The sequence below is a fragment of the Branchiostoma floridae genome, unplaced genomic scaffold (assembly GCF_000003815.2).
Source record: "Branchiostoma floridae strain S238N-H82 unplaced genomic scaffold, Bfl_VNyyK Sc7u5tJ_1550, whole genome shotgun sequence".
NCBI classification, from domain to species: Eukaryota; Metazoa; Chordata; class Leptocardii; order Amphioxiformes; family Branchiostomatidae; genus Branchiostoma; species Branchiostoma floridae.
In genome coordinates, this window is record NW_023365750.1 from 309,733 (window position 1) to 331,528 (window position 21,796).

Consider the following 21,796-nt stretch of genomic DNA (forward strand, 5'->3'; position numbering starts at 1 on the left):
GCTGACGGAACATGGAGCAACCCTGTTCCAATATGTAGACGTAAGTCGACTCATGTCTAATGTAATAGCAGTTTAATTTATACACTTAAACGTAAAGAAATAAAGTTTTGGGGCCAGTAGGACGCCAATTTTCAAATTTACTAGAAGTACTGTGCGGATCTTTCGAAATATTATTTGTTCTTAGCAGCATAACTATGTAGATTCCTAAAAGGTTCCTGAACAATACAAGTTATCGATTTTAGCGAGGTGTCCGATGTTGACGGCACCAACTTATGGAGCACGGACGCCCCCTACAGAAAATGTTTACAGAAATGTAGTATACTGATACTTATCAGACGATAAAGAGAGCAATGAATGCACATTTTATGTTGAAAGCATTATAGACGGTCATAGATTCAAACCCGTTGCTTTTTTCTTATAAGCACAGAAATATTTACATTATGAGATCCGCGTAATAAAATGTAATTGTAAATTTCAGCCAGACAGTGCCCGGCGTTGACGGCCCCAGCTAACGGGGCACGGTCACCCTCTACCGGTTCAAACTTCTACACGAACACGATCACGTTCACCTGTAACTCGGGATATCAACTAACCGGAAACTCTCCTCTAACGTGCCAAGCTGACGGAACATGGAACAATCCTGTTCCAACATGCACACGTAAGTTGAATTTGTCACTCATATATACAGACAATTTTTAGCAAAATGTAGTAATATGTAGATACCTGCACTATGGTAGTTAGAGCAAATTAAAAGTGAGCGACCTAAGCGAACTCCTACCAGGACACGGTTACGTTCACCAATAGTTTGGGGGTACCAACTGAACGGAGTCTTACATGTGATGTGCCGATCTGATAGTATACTGTCTAGCAATGTCCATAGAATTGTTGTATACATATACAGTATTCGGAAGATAGTATTTAGACACAATCCGTTCGTCGACGTCAACAGGCGTCGATCTGCGCATATTCATGTTAAAATCGATAAATAGTAATAAATGTTTTGATCATTTCAGGTATACAATGTCCAGTGTTGGCGGCCCCAACAAACGGAATTCGGACACCCGCTACCGGAGGGAACCTTTACCAGGACACGATCACCTTCAGCTGTAACAACGGCTACGTACGGGTCGGGGATTTTGACACCAGGTGCCAAGTTAATGGGCAGTGGTCCAATCCCGTCCCAACATGCACACGTAAGATGTTTTGACAAACAACTACGTATACACTATAGTAATGAGAGCAGAGGAACTCGAATGGCCCCTCAGATCGGTGCATTATATATAGGATGGCCATGGTATGCAAACAGACGTGATAAATAATAAAAAAATGTTGAAAAAAAAAGAAAGTGCATATCAGCACAAGTTAGAACTCAATCCCTGAAGCCTAATATACGAGGGTGACCAATTAGTCCTCAGTACCCAAAAATAATAAGCACAACATATGTGGGTCGAGTTCCCATGCCGTAAATTATTTCTCATTAACAAAAAAAAAGGTCAAAATGTTTGATAATGATTCTCTTCCTATTTCACGCAAAAAGAAGTGGGTGTCTGACTTCCAGCAGCGCAAGTTGACCCGCACACCTCAGGTCTCAGCTCAATTGTCCACGTTTTTGTCCCAACATGCACACGTAAGATGACTTCCAAGTTGATATATGATAGTAGTGCCTTATGCAAATGTATTACACAAACATTTAGCATATAGCAGAGAGCGAAAAAAAACTGTACGATAAGCAAATTGAACTGAAGCAATAGATCATTATAAGAAAATGTTATTGATCGTTTCAGCCAGACAATGTCCGGTGCTGCATGCTCCAACCAACGGAGCACGGACGCCCCCTACCGGATCGAACCTATACCAGAACACGGTATCATTCACCTGTAACTTGGGATATGACCTGGACGGTGTCTCTCCTGTGACGTGCCAAGCTGACGGAACATGGAGCAACCCTGTTCCAATATGTAGACGTAAGTCGACTCATGTCTAATGTAATAGCAGTTTAATTTATACACTTAAACTTAAAGAAATAAAGTTTTGGGGCCAGTAGGACGCCAATTTTCAAATTTACTAGAAGTACTGTGCGGATCTTTCGAAATATTATTTGTTCTTAGCAGCATAACTATGTAGATTCCTAAAAGGTTCCTGAACAATACAAGTTATCGATTTTAGCGAGATGTCCGATGTTGACGGCACCAACTAATGGAGCACGGACGCCCCCTACCGGAGGAAACTCCTACCAGGATGTGATCAGGTTCAACTGTAACTCTGGATACGTGCGGAACGGCGCTTTTGATACGACATGCCAAGCCGACGGAACATGGAGCAACCCTGTTCCAACATGTGACCGTAAGATGAAAATGGCAATATTGATTAAAGATACTGGCAATCACTAGCGCATGCTGTTGAGGATGGACAATTAGTATTATAAGCTTAATGCAAAATTAATTTTCAGCAAATGTCAAGTTTTGTGTTTCTAGTAATCTAGCGTGAGTCGTTCAGACGTTATATGACAGCAATTTTGTTTTACTTGTGCCCAAATCAAAATAGTGTTAGGGTTGCTGCAAAATACTGTTACACCTTTTTTTTAGGAAGACAATGTCCGGATTTGACGGCCCCAACTAACGGGGCACGGACGCCACCTAACGGAGAGAATTTCTACCAGGGCACTATCACGTTCACCTGTAACGCGGGATACACACTGAGCGGAGTCTCTCCTGTGACATGCCAAACTGACGGATCATGGAGCAACCCTGTTCCAACATGCACACGTAAGACGAGTTTCAAGTTCATCTATATACGAGACAAGTATCCATAGAATTGTAGCTTACAGACAGTAAATAGGTAGAAAAGTCAGTATATCAAAATCAAATCAGTTGTTGGACCTTTCTGTGTTTAAAACAAACAAAATAGGCATAGATCAAACGGTTACTGACAATTTTATTTGCAATAAAACATTTCAACTTATTGACCATTACAGCCATATCATGTGCAAGGTTGACGGCCCCAACTAACGGAGCGCTGAGTCCTGCTGGTCCATATGCCTACCCGAACCAGGTTACAGTCATTTGTAACTTGGGATACGATCTGGACGGAGCCTTTTATGTCACATGCTTAGCTGACGGAGCATGGAGCAACCCTGTCGGAACATGTAGACGTAAGACTTTTGACTCATCGATAGGTGCAATGCTATGTAATTTGTACCCACAAACTAAGATATGTAAATTGAATCAAGAGAATTAACTTATGAAGAGCAATTTGGGCCTCATACTTTGTAAAGGTACCGACAAATGATAGATAATCAATATTTCGTAATGTCACACAAGTGCAAACCCATATAATTAAAAGGTACAGTCAAACCTGCCCATCCAACCAACTCTATCCACCGACCAACTCCAGTCAACAACCACTCTGAGACGGTCCCGTCCTATTTTGCATAGTAATGGTCCTCTTTTAAACAACCAACTGCTTACCCCAACCAGCAACCACCTTTTTGCAGTCCCCAGGGGTCTTTCACACCCCTTTCAACAACCAAAATTTAGAAAAATCCCAGCAGCAGCCATTTCAAAATGAGTACTTCTGTAAGCTCGGACAATTGCATCAGAAACAATTTTGATCCACACTAATCCTCACAACAATAACACCATGCAATTGTAAACATCAGTAAAAACGAATCTGTTAGAAATAATGTCATTAACAGATTATTACTGTTTTTCAACTGTAACAAATCAGTGAAAATCATTGAAGCATATTTAACACGGTGCAAATCAGTGGGAATTTTGGCATACTGATAGAGAAACTAAAAGAGCTTGTTTTGGCTGTTTAAGGAACAGACAACTTACAAACAGAACATGTTTGATTGTTAGACAAACACTGCTCTGATTGTTAAACAATGGTTTCTTGAAATTAGCTTACATAACAGCATGAAGATTATGGAAAAGTTTAGAGCAACGGATCCTGAAATGTAATTTATACATACATATACATGTTACCCCATGAATCTCTTGTGATTTGAAAATCATGATGTGTAATGCATGATCAATTATTATCAGACTAATAGTTGTCAATGCATAATTTGGACATCTTGTAGTACAAATATAATGTTACTCGTAAACACACCAATTCAGCATGTTTTCTTGTTACATCAATTATTATATTGTATTTCTTTGCTCAGTTGAATTGAATATACTCTTTGGGGGTCAAAACTTGTGTGCTTCATCAGTATGACTTTTTTATAAGAAATAATGATACATTACATACAAGCAGATGGTAATTTTCATGCCAACTAACCAGCCAACCATCCCCATGGCCAGTTTTATCCAACAACCAACTCCAGTCAACAACCATATTTCATTGGTCCCTTGAGTGGTTGTTGAATACAAGTTTGACTGTACCTATAAAGAATATTTTCTAACAATTTCAGGCAGATGCCCCGTGTTAAGGTTCCCAGTTAACGGAACACGGACGCCACCTACCGGATCGAACTCCTTCTATAATACAGTAACGTTCACCTGTAACTCGGGATACCAACTGAACGGCGCGACTTCCACGACATGCCAAACTGACGGAACATGGAGTAACGCTGTTCCAACATGCACACGTAAGACGAATTACAAGATATGACTTGTAAATGCCCTTAGCTAATTCTTTTCCAACACGCACGCGTAACAAGACTTGAACGTTGATACATATATTCTTTATACCAACAATGTCCGGCAAACTAAAACATACAAATATTGAACAGATAGTGAAGAGAGTATTGTATGCAATGGTTAACTATTGTAGGAACACCATGGCCGCCGTCGACGGCACCAACTAACGGGGTGCAGAATTCTACTAGCACTGGACCCTTTGTAACGCCTACCCGAACGTAACCTTTGTTACCTTTGCCAGAATGGCTAAGGTTATGTTTTAGGCTTGTGAGTCTGTGTGTGTGTCTGTGTGTGTGTGTGTTAACAGCATAACTCAAGAAGTCTTGGATGAATCCCGATAATATTTGGTAGGTGGGTAGGGTTCGGGAAAACGAAAGTCAAGTTCGATAATGGGCCTTCTGGCGGCTTGCTACGGTACTGCAGCAGAATCTCAATTTTTGATATCTCGTGTTCTGGACATGCTGTGGTTATGATTTTTGAGTGGTAGATAGCCCTTGGGGCAGAGAGTAAGTACTATAAGTTTAGACCCCCTGGCGGCTTGTTTGGAACTGCAGTCGCCGATTTCCTTTCAAACTTTGGACGAGAATAACTCGAGAACGTGTTGATGGATCGTCACGATTTTTAGTATGTAGATAGCCCAAGTAACAATGTACATTATGAAATACAAATTATGCAAATCAGCAACTAATTTGCATAATTAATGAGGAAAGTTTATAAATCCGCTGCGTTTCATGATAGGACTTTCAAACTTGTCACATATATAGAAGAGAAAGAGAGAAAAATCAATCCATATTAATTATGCAAATGACGACCTCATTTGTATAATTAATGAGAAAATATAAACGTGTTGACGGATCGACATGATTTTTGGTATGTAGATAGCCAATGGGAAGACTTACATGATGGAATTCAAATTATGCAAATCAACAGCTAATTTGCATAATTAATGAGGAAAGTTTGTAAATCCACTGCATTCCTTTATAGGACTTTCAAACTTGTCACATTTGTAGCTGAGAAAGAAAGAAATATTTACATATATTAATTATGCAGATGATGATCTCAATTGCATAATTAATGGCAAAATATGAACATGTTGACGGATCGTCATGATTTTTGGTATGTAGATATCCTAAGTAACAACTTACACAATGAGATAATAATTATATAAATTTGCATAATTATGCAACAATTTGCATAATTAATGCGGAAATTTGATAAATCCACTGCATTCCGTGATAGGACTTTCAAACTTGACACATATGGAACTGAGAAAGATGGCAGAGAGTAAGAGGTGTATGTTTGGGTCCGGTAACATCTTTTCTTGAACTGCAGGAGCCGGTTTAGTTTCCTACTTTGAAAGAGAATAAGTCAAAAAAGGGATGAAAGGATCATCATGATTTTTGGTATGATGATAGCTTAAGTGATGCTTGATACAATTTAATATCATGATGTAAATAGGGATCCCATTTGTATAAGCAATGGAAATGTTATGAACCAACTCCGGGCATATAAAATAAAATGTAATGAGTAACACTTTTATGTCTACAGACATCATTCTACATAACAAACCTGGTTTATTTGGCAAAGGTATGTGTTCGTGGAACTCTAGTTGTTAATAGTTTTACTTTTTAGAAGAAAAATAGGCGTCAAGTTGTTAAGGGTAAAAAATTGCCATACATGTTGTTTCATACATCATTAGTATCCTGGGTTTATAAATTCCTTCATTACGCCTATTGTACCAGCAAGACAGTGTAATGCGATGACCGCCCCAACTAATGGAGCGCTGAGTCCTCCAGCACCACACAACTACCCTGTCACGGTTACGTTCTTCTGTAATACGGGATACGTACGGGACGGCGCTCAAACTACGACGTGTCAAACTGACGGATCATGGAGCAACCCTACTCCAACATGCATACGTAAGGCCAATCGCAAATTGATATCTACTAACAATTTTCACAGATTTGTTGGATGTAGGCAATCTTTATAAGTATCAGAAAGACATAGCATGACCTGTGTATCTTCTGTACAGAAAGATATCTCCGTATACGTAGTAAATGGTCATTGAACATTTCAGCCGGACGATGCTCAACGTTGAAGGACCCAACTAACGGAGCGCTGAGTCCTCTCGGAGCGACGTCCCTCGGAAATACAGTTACGTTCACCTGTAACTCGGGATACGTACTGAACGGTGCGACTACATCGACGTGCCAAGCCGACGGAACATGGAGTAACCCAGTTCCAACATGCACACGTAAGATGACTTTTAAGTTGATATATACTGCCAATTTTCGTCTAATCTAATACACATAGGACGCACACATTGAAAACGTATCAAGATAATATGATTTTGATTAGATTGTAGAATAAATACTATTACTTTATACAAAACATAATAGGCGTAAATCATAAGACGTTTTTTTTTAGCTTCAACACAGCTATCTCCGAAATAAGACGTATCTAACTATTTCAGCATACATTTACTTGATGGTAAAGATGGTATCGGTATTAGAAGGAAATTGTTTGACCGTTCTGTATTCAAAACATGACAAGCAGGCGTCGATTTGTAAACAGTTTCATTACTCTTGGGTACCTACTGACTGGCAAAATGCACCAGATTATTATTATTATTATTATCAGTAAGTACAGAGACGTGTCTTTAACAGGTTATTGACTATTTCAGCGAGACAATATCCGGCGTTGATTTCTCCGACTAACGGGACGCTGAGTCCTTCTGGACCGTCGCCTATCCGAACATTACCTTTGCATTGAATAATAAATTCATTAGAAGAATATATGGGTGCCCTGTTCCACCTTATCCAGATCCTATAAGGTCCTTCATCAAGTCTATTTTATTATTACAGCCATACAATGTCCACCGTTGACGGCACCAACTAACGGAGCGCTGAGTCCTGCCCCACTTCACAGCTACCCTGTGACGGTTACGTTCACCTGTAACACGGGGTACGTACGGAACGGCGCACAAACTACGACGTGCCAAACTGACGGATCATGGAGCAACCCTGTTCCAACATGCACACGTAAGGCAAATTGATGTCCACTTGCAATGTCCAGCGAGTTGTACTTGTAAAATTTATTCACCGGGAAGCACTTTGACCAGATTTTAGCCAGGGCCGGCCAAGAATTTGTTCGGCAGCCAAGGCAGTCTTTCCCGACGACCTTCCATAAGCACTACGTGGACGTGTCATGCAGGAAAAGACTTGCCGGTCTGCCGAGGACTCTCGGAGTGTTTATCGAATGTCCTCGGAAAAGTATTGCATTTGCCACCAAACAATTTTAGTATGAAGCATAGTCCCTAGATTCATTGTGGTGCAGGTAATTTTTTTCTGGGGCAGGTAACATTTAATGTTACCTGCACCAGTGCAGATTTGCAGAAATAATAAGGTTCTTCATCAAGTCTATTTCATTCTTACAGCTAGACAATGTAATGCGTTGTCGGCCCCAACTAACGGAGCGCTGAGTCCTGCCGCACCACACAACTACCCTGTCACGGTTACGTTCATCTGTAATGCAGGATACGTAGTGAATGGCGCTGAAACCTCGACCTGCCAAACTGACGGAACATGGAGCAACACTGTTCCAACATGCACAGGTAAGACTACTAACAAATTGATATCTACTAACAATTTTCATCGATTTGTTGTATGTAAATTATGTTTGTCTCTATAAAACTTTTAGACGAAATAGCATGACCTGTGTATCTTCTGCACAGAAATATATCTCCGTAATGAAAGGTTATGGAACATTTCAGCCGGGCAATGTTCGACGTTGACGGCCCCAACTAACGGAGCGCTGAGTCCTCTCGGAGCGACTTCCTTCGGGAATACAGTAACGTTCACCTGTAACCCAGGATACGTACGGAACGGTGCTGAAACCTCGAAGTGCCAAGCTGACAGAACTTGGAGTCATCCAGTTCCAACATGCACACGTAAGTTGACTTTTCAGTTGATATATGCTGCCAATTTTCGTCTAATCTAATACACATAGGACGCACACGTGCACATTGGATGCGTTTCAAGATAATATACATATTTTTTAGATTGTAGAATAAATACATATTCCTTTATACAAAACATGGCAGGCATGAATTATAAGGCTTCTTTTTTACCTTCAATACAGATATATCCGACATAAGAAGTTTTCAATGTTACCATCACCAGTGCAGCTATGCAGAAAAATGTATTTTGAGCCCTGAGAGCCAATAAGGTTCGTCATCAAGTATATTTATTATTGCAGCCAGACCATGTCAAGCTTTGACGGCACCAACTAACGGGGCGCTGAGTCCTGCCGCACCACACAACTACCCTGTCACGGTTACGTTCACCTGTAACACGGGTTACATACGGAACGGCGTTGAAACTACGGTGTGCCAAGCTGACGGAACATGGAACAACCCTACTCCAACATGCACACGTACATGTAAGACGACCTACAAGTTGATATATGCTAGCAAAGTCAGTCGGAATTTTAATAGTAAGAATTAATATAATATCAGACCAATGAATGATAATCATGGATCAAAAGGCGAAATTTTGTTTGGCATCTTCAATATAAACATAAGTTATATCGCAATGAAAAGTTCTTGAACTTTCAGCCGAGCAATGTTCGGTGTTGTCGGCCCCAACTAACGGAGCACGGACGCCCCCTACCGGATCGAACTCATTTGGGAATACAGCAACATTCACCTGTAACCCGGGACACGTACTGAACGGCGCGACAACTGCAACATGCCAAACTGACGGAACATGGAGTAGTCCTGTTCCAACATGCATTCGTAAGATGAATTCTCAGTTGATATATACCATCCGTATCCCTTGAATCTTTGCGTACGATTCAAATGTTGGATACGTTATTGACTTATGCTACTAAATGTAAATGGTAGAATATACAGCTTCTGTTTACTTTCTTTATTTAATGCATGATAGACAGGTGTAGATGACAAGGCGTCGTTTTTCTAATCTTTAGTGCATAGACCCGCAAAATAAAATGCTGCTAATCGTTATGTGCAAGGAAAGTACGTGACACCATAGATAACTTAAAAACAAGATAAAACAGACGTATTTTATTGGACTATTTCCTAGCATGTCTCAAGAATCCATGTAACAAAAGTCACTGGCCATTTCAGCCAGAACATGTCCGGCGTTGACGGCCCCAACTAACGGAGCGCTGAGTCCTCCCGGACCGTACTCTTACCAGAACCAGGTAACGGTCACCTGTAACTCGGGATACCAGCTGAATGGAGTCTCTCCTGTGACATGCCAAGCTGCCGGAACATGGAGCAACACTGTCCCAACATGCACACGTAAGACGTGTTTGACAGATATCCAAGTACTGAATGTCTAAATGTTAGACTTGTTGAACTGTGCAAAGGACTGTTTATTACGTTTTGGCATTGAATTATATTGTTTATTGTTTAAATATAGTATTGATAAATGATAGTATTTCTAGGTTGTCCCAAGGACGTTATATCTGATATAACGTCCTTAGTTGTCCAATATTTATCTGGATTTATTCCTCTTTTACGATAATAAAACACCTTGTTCCAGAAATTGAAATCTGTGTTCCCAATCCGTGTAAAAATGGAGGAACTTGCACTGACAGGGACAATGACTTCCAATGCGCATGTTTGGCTGGGTATGAAGGAGATACTTGTCAAACAGGTAAGTAAAGGGTCTACAATATGCATACATCTGTTTGTTACTCCTTTTCTAACCACTTGTACATTACTTATGTATAGATGTAGAAGACCTCACGAAAGTCACTGTGATTTAGTTCTGTTAATAAAGATCACCTTTGTCTAAAACGTAAACTATTTCAGGCGTTATGAAGAAAGTTTATCTGTGTTGGAAGTAATCATAGTACAATGCTAAACTTTCATTCGACACAAATTGAAAGGTTTAGAAGAAGCAAATTTTCAACTACCACTATTGATGACCAATCACTTCGTGATCTTTCTCAACACGTGATCTTGTGAATATGTGACGTCAGCAATTGGTCAAACGTGCCAGGAATTTTATAACGCCTACGGTCCCTGTTCAGTGATGCCTCGAGTGCCGTTGTTTAATAATCATATTGAAAACAGGAAATTAATTGATATCCTGTCTATGTACCCATTAAGTCAAATGCTTGCTTTTACAGAAAGGCCCCTTTTTGGCGTCACAGCCGTGATAGGTATCGCAGTCGGCAGTCTTGTCGGCGGACTGCTACTAGTGGGCGCTGTTACACTACTGATTCTGCGCTGCCGGAAAGCGAGGAACCAAGAACATCATACAGGTATAGTACATGTACACAAATACGCAGCTAATCAAGAAAATGGATATAATTTTGGAAACGGTCAGACATGTTAAGCAACATCCGTTGTTTTTCGTCAGTGACAGTGTCTTTTAGTGTATGTTATTACCTTAATGTCAAATTTTCATCGCCGTTAAGTACATATAGTTTCTATACAAAATTGTTATTTTCAATCATTCAAAAACGCGGTTCAGGAATACTTGTTACTTAACATTCAAGACAATGAGATCTTAACGTCCATGCGTGTTGGTAGAAATATTCTTTTTAAAAACATATCGATATATAAAGTTAACAGCTAGTATTGCTGTCAAAAAATAAACTGATAAACATTGATTCATATATTTGCAATATATGTAAATACTTTTCTTACATCAAGAGCAAAAATTCTTGTATTTCTTAAGAGTTTTAAAAAAATAAGCATTTCTAGATTTTTTTTCTTGCACCATAAGAAAAAACAAGAAGATTTTGCTTAAAGTTCTTAGGTGTGAGAAAAAATTTTCTTCACCAAAGAAGAATAAGAAAATTGTTCTTTGCATGAGAATTAAGTTTTTTTGGTAGATTCTTGTTTTGCTTGTTTTGCTTAGAATTTTATTCTACATTTTCTTCCTGCAAGAATATTTTTTCTTCATATAAGAATTGTCCATGGGGTAAGCAAAACAAGCAAAAATCATTTTTGGTAGTGTATGTGCAATATTCGCTAACGTGCAATATTCGCTGATGTACAAACATCGTTTTTTAATAACTGTCATCGATTTTAATAAATGTAACGTGACAGTGCAATTAAGGGCCATGGCCCTACCATTCTGTACCGTGTAAAGTGATGAAGAAGAAGAAATAAACCATACCATATTGATGAATATATTATAAGAACTTCTAAATCCAGTTGCTGGACAATTAAGACTCAAAATCTACTTTATTTACCAATATTGCAGCGGAGACAGTTTACGAAGACGTCCGCACACTGCCAGGCAGGGCGGTGTCTCAGCGATCCGGAACCGGAAGTGACGTCTACTACTCCTATCCCATGGCACCCCTGCCCGTGCCTCCACTTCCGGTACAACCTAGCGGTCATTACCAGGAGCTGAGGCCAGCGGTGTACCAGAGTCTACAAACGCACCAGCGTACAACACCCCAACCCCAGAACTCAACCGGAGATAGAAGCGCCTTCACTATCTCTCATGATTTTTCAACATAGTTGCTTACAAATTTTATTTTATTGGACTTTATTGGATTCTTTGTCCAAGATATACAAAAGGGGGTGTCTTGTCTATCCACATTAAGTTCCAATCTATAAACCTTCATATTTGTAACATTTAAAGTTAAGTTAAAACACTACAAAAATTCTTAAATGTGTCTAAAGGCATTTTCCAGGAATGTAACATAGGTTATAATAACACGATCCAAATCTAAAGGGGAAAATCTAATTTATTCCCCTTTTTTCGTCTTGAATATTGAAATATCAAGACGACAAAACTTAAAATCAAAGCCTTTTAGACTGTGATATCAAAAATTAAAGACATAGAAAAATTCAAAAAGTGAACTCTAGAGGCTTAGATCTCTGGGGTAACGAGGGAACTCCCCTCGTGTGACTGCCACAAAATCAAAAGGACAGCCATTGAGACTTAGATCTATGGGGTTAACGAGGAAACTCCCCTCGCCTGAACGTCAACAACCACTACGCGAGGGGACTCCCCTCGTCAAATCCGCGGTAGGAGTTCCAGCACGAGGGGACTCCCCTCGTAGTCCTACATAAGGGCACGCTGGCTGTCTTCAGGTACTACACGAGGGAACTCCCCTCGCAAAGGCCGACACAAGGGGCACGCTGTCTCCAGTTCCAGCACGAGGGGACTCCCCTCGCAAGTCCTACATACTAGGGGCACGCTGGCTGTCTTCAGGTACTACACGAGGGAACTCCCCTCGCCAAGGCCGACACAAGGGGCACTCTGTCTCCACGAGAGGGCAAGTCCGACACCACAGTGGTGTTCCTCCATCAAGTCCGACACCAGAGGAAGTTCAAGTCCGGCACTTTGGAGTTTCTCACCCGACCTGACACATGGGGACACGGGCCCGTCCTGACGTGAACAAGGTGAGGTACGATATACAGTTTTACTTATATGACACACCCACAACAAAGTGAACTTTTGATCAGTGTATTATAGTCCATTACACTCAGGTCATCGACAATAAGTATGCAAGAAGAGTTCTATATTACATGTCATATATTCCAGACGCTCCTATGAATATAAATAAATGAACATGATAAAGCCATAGTTACTCTTCCATGGTTACACGTGACTAGATCTCTGCCCAAAACATAGCTTAAACGAAAATAAATATGATAAATTCATTTAACGGTTTCCTTTTCCCTTTGAGATGATATAGACAGTTTCACTTACAGTATATGATATCCAAACCAGGCACAGGTCTATCGATATTTACAATCCAAAAGGTACTTCATTTAAACTTTTTTTTCAATTCTGCACGTATCCGTTATGCTACTATCTACAAGAAAAGCATCATGGTATGTTTGATGGCACTGATACTATGAAACACAAAAGCACGAACATTTGGCTATGGAATAACAGAAAACAAAGACCATTCAATACATTTTGGCTAATATTTAAAGAAATGAGAAATAAACAGCAGAGCGGTGAGGTCTCAATCTAGCTACTCGACCACGTCATCTTCCGCCTGCACGGGCACCACGAGAGCGTCCTCGGCCTTTATTTCCACCTACAAGCTTCCTCTCCCCCACAGTTGATCTTTAGACGGCGATCTAAGTAATGAAAATTGCATCATAGTAAGTAACAATTTTACAGCATGACGTCCTCATTACAACAAAAGAAAGTCTATTAGTAATAACCATACAGAAGTTTAACTAGGCAGGTCTGTGAACCCATCCAATATCTAGTATATTTTGGAGCACAACTTTTCACCTCTACACTTTCGAGCTCCTCTTCCAACAGACGGTCAAGCTCTTTACAGATGCCTGTCTCTGCCCCGTCTCTATTTTTGAGCGTCGTAAAGGTCGCACATCTCCGCTGAGCCAGGAAGTATTTCGAGGTGCTGTTTCGGTGTTCTTGTCTTCTCGTGTCCCAGTCTTTCGGCGACTTCACTGAACAGCTGATCTGAGTTGAGAAGGAATAACATTATTTTAATACTTCATACATTAATAAAAGAGATAACGTGAGCGTGTGTGCTTGTATGATCCAAAGGGCAACGAAAATAACCATGCAGTCCTGTGAATCAGTTGCGCCCTGCATCTCTATACTTTTGACCATTGCCAGTTTCTAAAACATTTTCACATTGCATCGTTCCAGACCCACATAGGATATATTGACATAATTAAATGATAACATTTACGCGCCAATCGATTTCCGCTGCCACGGTTTATACTGAAAATGGCAATGCAAAGAAAAGTGTGTTTGCAGTACTGCTACTGGAGTAATGTGCTTTTGAAAATACAGTCAACGGCTAACCGCATGATATTTGTTGAACCTAATCTTAGCATACTTTCACCGATTTTTAAAATTTTCGAAGCACATGTATTTCACAATTGGTTTGGTGCGTCAGCATGTGCGTCAGCATGTCGTTAGGTCGTACCTGCGAGATAATGCACGTTGTTTTGTTTACACGGTAACCTTTTAATAACTAAACAAGAGTCCGTTTTGTGTAAAAAAAAGGAATAGAAAGGAAAGGAAAACTTTGTTTGCAAATCATAGACGATAAGGGAGTGAGCAATACTTAGACGTACGTCCTCCAATGCAGGCACAGTGATTTTGAAATAACGTCATCAACATAATTACGAGGCAACCACAGAGGAGTGCTCAGATGGCCAAAAGAAACGTTAACAAAGTTGACATTGACCGTCGAAATAACAAATACCCACATACCAAATGTCATTACAATCCATTTAAAGGTTCAAAGTTATGCTGGCCACAAATATCCGTAAACATAAACAGACACACACTGACACAGATACACTCTCTAAGCAGATATAGAAGTAGTCGGAAATATTACACTGGCGAAGAGTGGAGAGTAACACAAATGGCGTGATGTGTGAGTGAGTTGCGCCCCTTTTCTGCGCCTGGTAAATAATAAATCTAAAAGTGAAAGGCCTTGTCGGGGCGTTCTCCCGTCATCCTTTATACTATTCAACCCCCTATTTGCGGTTACATGTTTGGTTGTCGTCATAACATATTTATCGTTCCCGAAAACTGATCTACCGGGTGCTTATTTTGAATGTGACCATAGCATAAGGAAGTTACCTGCTAAGAGATGCACATGGTTTTGTTTGTCCTTATTTCTAACATGGGCAGGCCAGTGGGTACTAGTAATTTGGAAGCGAATATGAAAAAGCCAAACCGTAACTTTTCAAACTCCCCGATTTCAGGTTTGCTATGCCAATCGCCATCCTTCTATCATTTGAAACTCACATATTCAGCATACAGTGGCCGGCGGTAAGGGAGCTTGAAAACGTTTTTCTTAAGGTCTCGCCTTTCCACGTCTGCTCGAAGCTTACCGTTTCGCGTGGCAGTGCCAATTTGTTTGACAGACGAACGTGCGATTTTGTTTTAGGAATCTGTTTGGAAATTACAAAACCAACTCCCTTCTGGACAATTAATGTCGACCTCACAAATCTGAGGTTCACTTCCTGTATATATAAAATAACTCTGCTGTACCTTGGCTGTACCAACGTAAGCTTTTGCTTCTGCTAATGTTTTGTTTTGCAACCTTCACAAATAACACATGTACTACGTAGATCATGGGTTACAGAAGGTAATACGGAACGTGGATAAATACCGTTCCATTCTTATGTACTGGTGGTAGCCTTCTTCGCAGACCCTAGCAGCTCTCTCGTATATTTTTTGGGAAAGAAACAGGTTTTCACTTTGAGCCAGCGATGCGCAGTGACTGGACTCCCGACTCAAACACATGTGAAATGGTACACCCCGCCTCCCGACTCAAACACATGTGAAATGGTACACCCCGCCGGCCACAAGAACGTAGTAGAAGCGAAAACACGACCTAAAAATATATAAACCAGGCACTAACTAGAGTTCGGCGACCTCATACCTCCATGAAAATTTAGAGCTTTCGTAAATTTCATGCAATTGACTAGCACATTAACATAATTTATGCATGGTATTGTTCGTCATTGACTAACGTACACATGTCACCATTATAAAATTCCCATTATTAATCATAAAGCGTTTTTGCAATTTTTACATAAATTAGGCAAATAAGTTCCTCATTACCATATTTGGTATCTGCTTATATTCCACCTATCATAGTTAACATGTGTTACATTTATTGAAGTCCAGTTATTGAAAACAATGGAATTATACAATTTCCTCATTAATCATGCAAATTAAGTCCTCATTTGCATAAAATGTATATCATTATGAACATATTTGCCTAAGGTACCCGCATGCCTAGTATGATGCCAATCCATCAATCCTTTCTGCAGTTACCCTCTTTAGAATGTCTTGACAAAAACGCCCCTGCAGTTCCGCAATTAAATGTTAGGGGGCTGAAACCTGCCCCACTTTGTCATGACACTGCAAGCTATCTACCAGCCAAATGTCAAGACCATATCACATCCAGGACAAGAGATACATTGAAAAAACTGCCATGATATAATATCCTCATTAATTATGCGAATGTACTCCTATTTTGCATAATTAGTATTTTATCTTGTACAAAATTGTCTAAGGTACCTACATACCAAAAATGATGAAAATCCGTTGTTCCCTTCTTGAGTTATCCTCGTCAGAAGTTTTTGACAAAAATGCCCCTGCTATTCCCAAACTAGACGCTAGGGGGCCCAAACTTACGTAATTTTTTCCTGAGCACAAGAGCTATCTAATGCTTAAAAATCTTGACCATAGCATGTTCAGAACACCGAGATAGCAAAACCGGAAGTTGCGCTGCAGTACCAAGGCCACACACCAGGGGGCCCAAAATTGACCTTGACCTTCGTCTTCCCAATCCCTACCTACATACCAAATATCATTGTAGTCCATCAAGAGGTTCTCAAGTTATGATGACCACAAATATGCGGACACACACACAAACACACACACACACAAACACACACACACACAGACACACTCAAAACTATACCTCCATTTTTTCATGGAGGTAATTAAACGCCAATGTCCGTGAAAAAATTTTTAAATACTCTCCACGTAGATTTTGGTGGTGAAATTGCGGCTGAGCTCTGTTTGTCGAGTACGTAGATTTAGGTCACGAAGGAGAAACCTTGCCATTGTGCGGACAGGCTACTCTCCAAGCAGAGGTTAGTAGTTTTTATCGGGCTTTCTATTTTATACTGGCAAAGTTGAAACCTATATAAACGGGTTTGGGCGGGCGGACCTCAAGAAACAATACAAAATAGAAATATCCCGTCCCTCGGATAGGACGTTAAATGGAGTCCCCGTGTCAAGGGAGAGTCACACCCCGGGCGCGTAAAAGTACCCGCCACAACTATCTAATAGAGTAGGGGACCTTCCCGGTGTGAGTGGATCAAACCATTCCGGCAAAATGGGGTAGGGAATTTCCCAAGCAGCCTCGTAACCCCTACTTCGCCTATTGCACTATTGAATCAGTTAGTCGAACTTGTTCTGACTTAGGGAGAAGAGATGCCGCCACAGTGAGCGTAGTTCAGTGCCTAGAAGTGATCGATGGCCTTGCACTGCGCAAACTCGTTAAAAAAGGCCCGACAAAAATGACTAAAAAACGGTTAAAACCAGCCGGAGTCTAACCATTTATCGAGTCGAAATAAAGGCACAAACAAACAAACCTCTGCTTGGAGAGTACAGACCGGCTGCCCGGAGCGCAAGCGAAAAATTTTATCAGATTTTAAGAGGCCAATGTTTGGGCTAGATGAAAGTATTTTTATCAACAACCGACCCGATTTTCTGGTAATATCTGCTTGATGAATACTGGCTCTTTATGCCTTAAATGGCCATGGATAATTTCCGCCGTTTCGTCACCGTAACATCTGCTTGGAGACTATAAAACACCCACATGGAGATGTGATAAACAGAGCAGCCAGGAGTGAGATGTTTATCTTCGAAACTCAACCATGACAGGGAAAGGTCGGAAATAGACACACGGCAGGTCCGCGGGAGAGACTTGCGTTCATTCACACAGTTCGGAGAATATATATAATAATTTTTATGTGTTGAATTGTGTTGATCTGTTACTATTTGATCCATATTCGACTGTCGTGCCTGACAGACAGAATGACAGAAGGATGATGTGTAGTTCGGAGGGGAGAGGGGTCTTTTGAGTACAGTAATCATCAAGTTTAATAGCTTAGAAATCAAGCTGATTTATACCAAGAGAATGCGGTCCACATTGTTTAGATATTATTAAGTCAAGTTTTCTTTTCGTCGCCTTCTTATTAAGCAGAAAAGCTGGAGTCTGCCAGACAACTAAAACTAGTAAAAGACCTAAACATTCCTCTATTTTGTACCGTTTTCTTGATATCTATCAGGGTCTAACGGGGTCTAACGTTTTTATCGGGCTTTCTATTTTGTACCCTTTTGTTGATGCCTCGCAGCCGCGGAGCCTGACCTCTGCTTGGAGCGTGTGTGTCAGGGCGCTGTTAGGTTGCTGTAGAGATTCCTTTGAGGCATGTTGGCCCGAGAGCCGAGGGGGTGTAGCTTGAATCGATGAATTTGAATGAATGAATTTATTGCTCAACAATCGCACAACGAAGGTACAATGCCTGGCAATCAATAACAACTAATTATAAAATAGCTATATAGACAATAGTGCTAAGAGGCTACATACAAACAACAACAAAATATTATCGATAAAAGTATAGTTATGTTTGAGTAATCTGGTCTCGCATTTGGAATACATTATCACTGCGGAGGATAAGACTAGAGGAGTCGGGCTGTATAGGCCCTGGAAACAGCCTGAACACTTTTGATACACAGAGAAAGTGATGAATACCAGATGATTCAACAGCCGCATATGACACAGTGCTTATGTTACACGTAGAAACTTCCACCGACCACTTCAGTTGACCACTTCAGCTCAGGCTTTAGGCTTTATCACATAAAGATGCCGGTTGAATTGAAAGAAATACACATAGTGCTCAGGATTTGGAGAGTCAGCCCTGGTTGTGCGTACTGAACTGCCAACCGATAGATAAATAAAATAAGCAACAAAAAAGGGACTGAAATAAACAATTCATGAAAAGCTTCTTATCCCCCAGCTACGAGAGGGAGAGAGAATCGCAAATGCACTCTACAGTCACTTGCTTTAGACTTAGAGTAGAGTACAGTCAAACCTGTCTATAGCGGCCACTCAAGGGACTGGTCAAAATTGGCCACTATAGAGAGGTGGCCACTATAGAGAATATGCTAATTAATTGACCACAAGCAATAAGTTACACATGGTTTTAGTACCCACTGATCTTTATTCACATAATACAGTACTGTACATGTACTGCAATGATTTTTACACTATATGTATTAAGAAAACAAAAGCTATAAAAAGTTTTAAATGTTCTACAGTTGATATTGTCTGAAGAGACCGGTATCGTCATATTTCTTTGATGTTTCGTCTTGTATCCTTTGATACGTCGCCGTCCGTGTGTTCCCGCTCGCGTTCACACGTCAGATTCGCCCATTATGCTAATGTGGTACTCACAAGAAAACGTCATTTTAGACTTATCTCTTAATAAATGTAAGAATAAGATCTACCATAGTCGGAGGTTCACATCATTTTGTCTTTGTAACAATTAATTTAGAAATTTGTTTGTCTAGAAATTGCGATGTAAATTAACCTAAGCGATAGTGTATTAGAACGTAACTTTAACACAATTTACCTCCGTAATATTGGTGTTGTCTATTGACCTTATATGACCTCGTTTGTCAGCGGGTATGGGTAGCGCCAGTTTACAAAGTTTTGTTTTGAAAATAAGTCAAAGAGGTTTTAAATCAGGCGTAGGGTGACGATAGGGCCGCTGTATATGGCCGAACGCGTGCCGAAACATAGATCAGCGGTCCGCGTGGCCGTAATCGGCAGTGTTTTTGTACCTGCGGGACCGGAAATCGTGTGGCCGTGGCCGCGTTGGACAGGGTGGCCGCTAAGCCTATTTCTTAATCATTACGAATCCAAGGGACCGACAAAAAGTGGCCACTATGGGCAGGTGGCCGTTACGCAAAGGTGGCCGCTAATACAGGTTTGACTGTATAGTGGTTTCAGCCGGGGCTGTTCTTCCATAATTGTACGGGATGTGTGCGTCGCCGCATGTGAGCGTTCCATGTGTTTCTTTGTGCCGTCGCCAGCTTACCGGGAAACTCTCAAGATGCACCTAACGGTTACCGGGCAACAATAGAAATACTGGTTGATTACAGAAAGGGTCCGGAAAATGTTGCTCGGATTATGGGCAAAAATAGGTCTCGGAATGGGTTCTTGACAAAGGGACCGAACCATCAGATAATGACAACCTGCTGCGCTCATGAACCGCCCCCGTCAGCTTTGGAATGTACTTCCCTTGAGCTAAGTTACCTACTCTCCAAGCAGAGGTTGGTGGGAAAAATCAGTGACCTTTTCCTTTCATAATTCTTTTTCCAACCTTGGTGGGAAGGCCTGGTCGATAAAAAAAAATTGTGAAAGGAAAAGGTCACGATTTTTCCCACCAACCTCTGCTTGGAGAGTAGAGTTACCTTGGTCCCAGCGAGAAAAATCCGCTTAGGTCTAAGTCACATTTCAAAACCGGGGCCCGGTCGGGATGTTTTAAGAAAAGAAAAATTACAATGTCTACCTAGAAATATACACAAAGCATGCCCTTGAATCTTCTTTTGACATTTTGTGTATAATTTTTTTATGATACTTTTTATATCATTCTTTTCGCTCCCGAAAGCTGCCCGGCCGGGCCCCGGTTTGGAAATGTGAGCCTTCCGCATCGGTCGGAACTCGCTGCGAGAAATTATGTTCGGCACCCGCTCGGGCTATCCCAAGTTCATTTAGGGTCACACTTGGAACACCAAGTGGCAACCCGGACAGTAGTACCCGGGCAGTTCAGCACCGTGATATCTTGGCCTATTGCCTATGATGATGATGGCGATTGGATACCTTCAAATAAAGTTCTAGTACATGTACACCCCTCTCCCTCGGTCCACAGATAACAAAGACACTATACGTGTCCTTTGAATCTTTTTCATCACTATGGCAAACGCAAATCCAAAATTACCAATTTTTTTTCTTCTTTTTTTGGCTGACAGAACAGTAAAACATTTCTGGTAATAATAATTTGCAACAACGGTGGAAACGTGAAAACAAGATAAACATTACCTTTCCCCCGTTCTTGTAGAGTTTCAGTATTGATTTCGGTACAGTATTCCGGTTACATCTAGGGTAGAGTCGAGTTCTTCTGGCGCTGCAAGGAACGTCCGGTTCCAAATCTGACAGACTCCAGTTCTATCCCAGATTTATCCCAGATGCATGTTTTCCCAAGAGTTCCATCTCAAAGTCGAACTTGGGGATACAACGGTATTCATATGCCAGACACCCGAGTAAATAGAATTAGAAGACTACAAACATGGTAACGAGTTTTCATCTAGTAAACACGACCTCAGCTCTGTAAGAAAAGATCCAAAATGAGACCTGTCTGCCCCGCGCTCGGGTCCCTGAGGGACAGAAGTATGCTGCCAGCCCCTCGTTTGACAACCTCGTAACTACGCGGGTCAGGGAGAGGCCCCGTGCCTGCCTGTCAGATCTGTTTCCAATTAAGATTTTTTTGCTCCGAACAAAGCTGAGTGACTCAGCGAGAGTGAGCTGTCTTCGTCATTTTGAAGCTCTGAGACTCGTCT

The 21,796-nt window shown here is 40.9% G+C and overlaps 1 protein-coding gene and 1 long non-coding RNA gene across 2 annotated transcripts in view; one reads left to right on the top strand and one right to left on the bottom strand.

Annotated features, from left to right (window-relative positions):
* LOC118408067 (P-selectin-like) overlaps positions 1-12,345 on the top strand; it is a 105,738-nt gene extending 93,393 nt beyond the window's left edge. The window contains exons 15-16 of the mRNA XM_035808685.1: positions 10,806-10,940; positions 11,891-12,345. Of these exons, the coding sequence (XP_035664578.1) occupies positions 10,806-10,940; positions 11,891-12,153 (398 nt within the window). The 3' untranslated portion in view covers positions 12,154-12,345. The remainder of the gene's footprint in view (positions 1-10,805; positions 10,941-11,890) is intronic.
* A 747-nt stretch (positions 12,346-13,092) lies between these two features.
* Positions 13,093-21,649, bottom strand: LOC118408054. The gene is made up of 3 exons (XR_004830238.1): positions 21,279-21,649; positions 13,895-14,086; positions 13,093-13,734 (listed from the first exon to the last, which is right to left on the bottom strand). It is a non-coding gene; the product is annotated as an uncharacterized LOC118408054 (long non-coding RNA).
* Between the last annotated feature and the right edge of the window lie 147 nt (positions 21,650-21,796).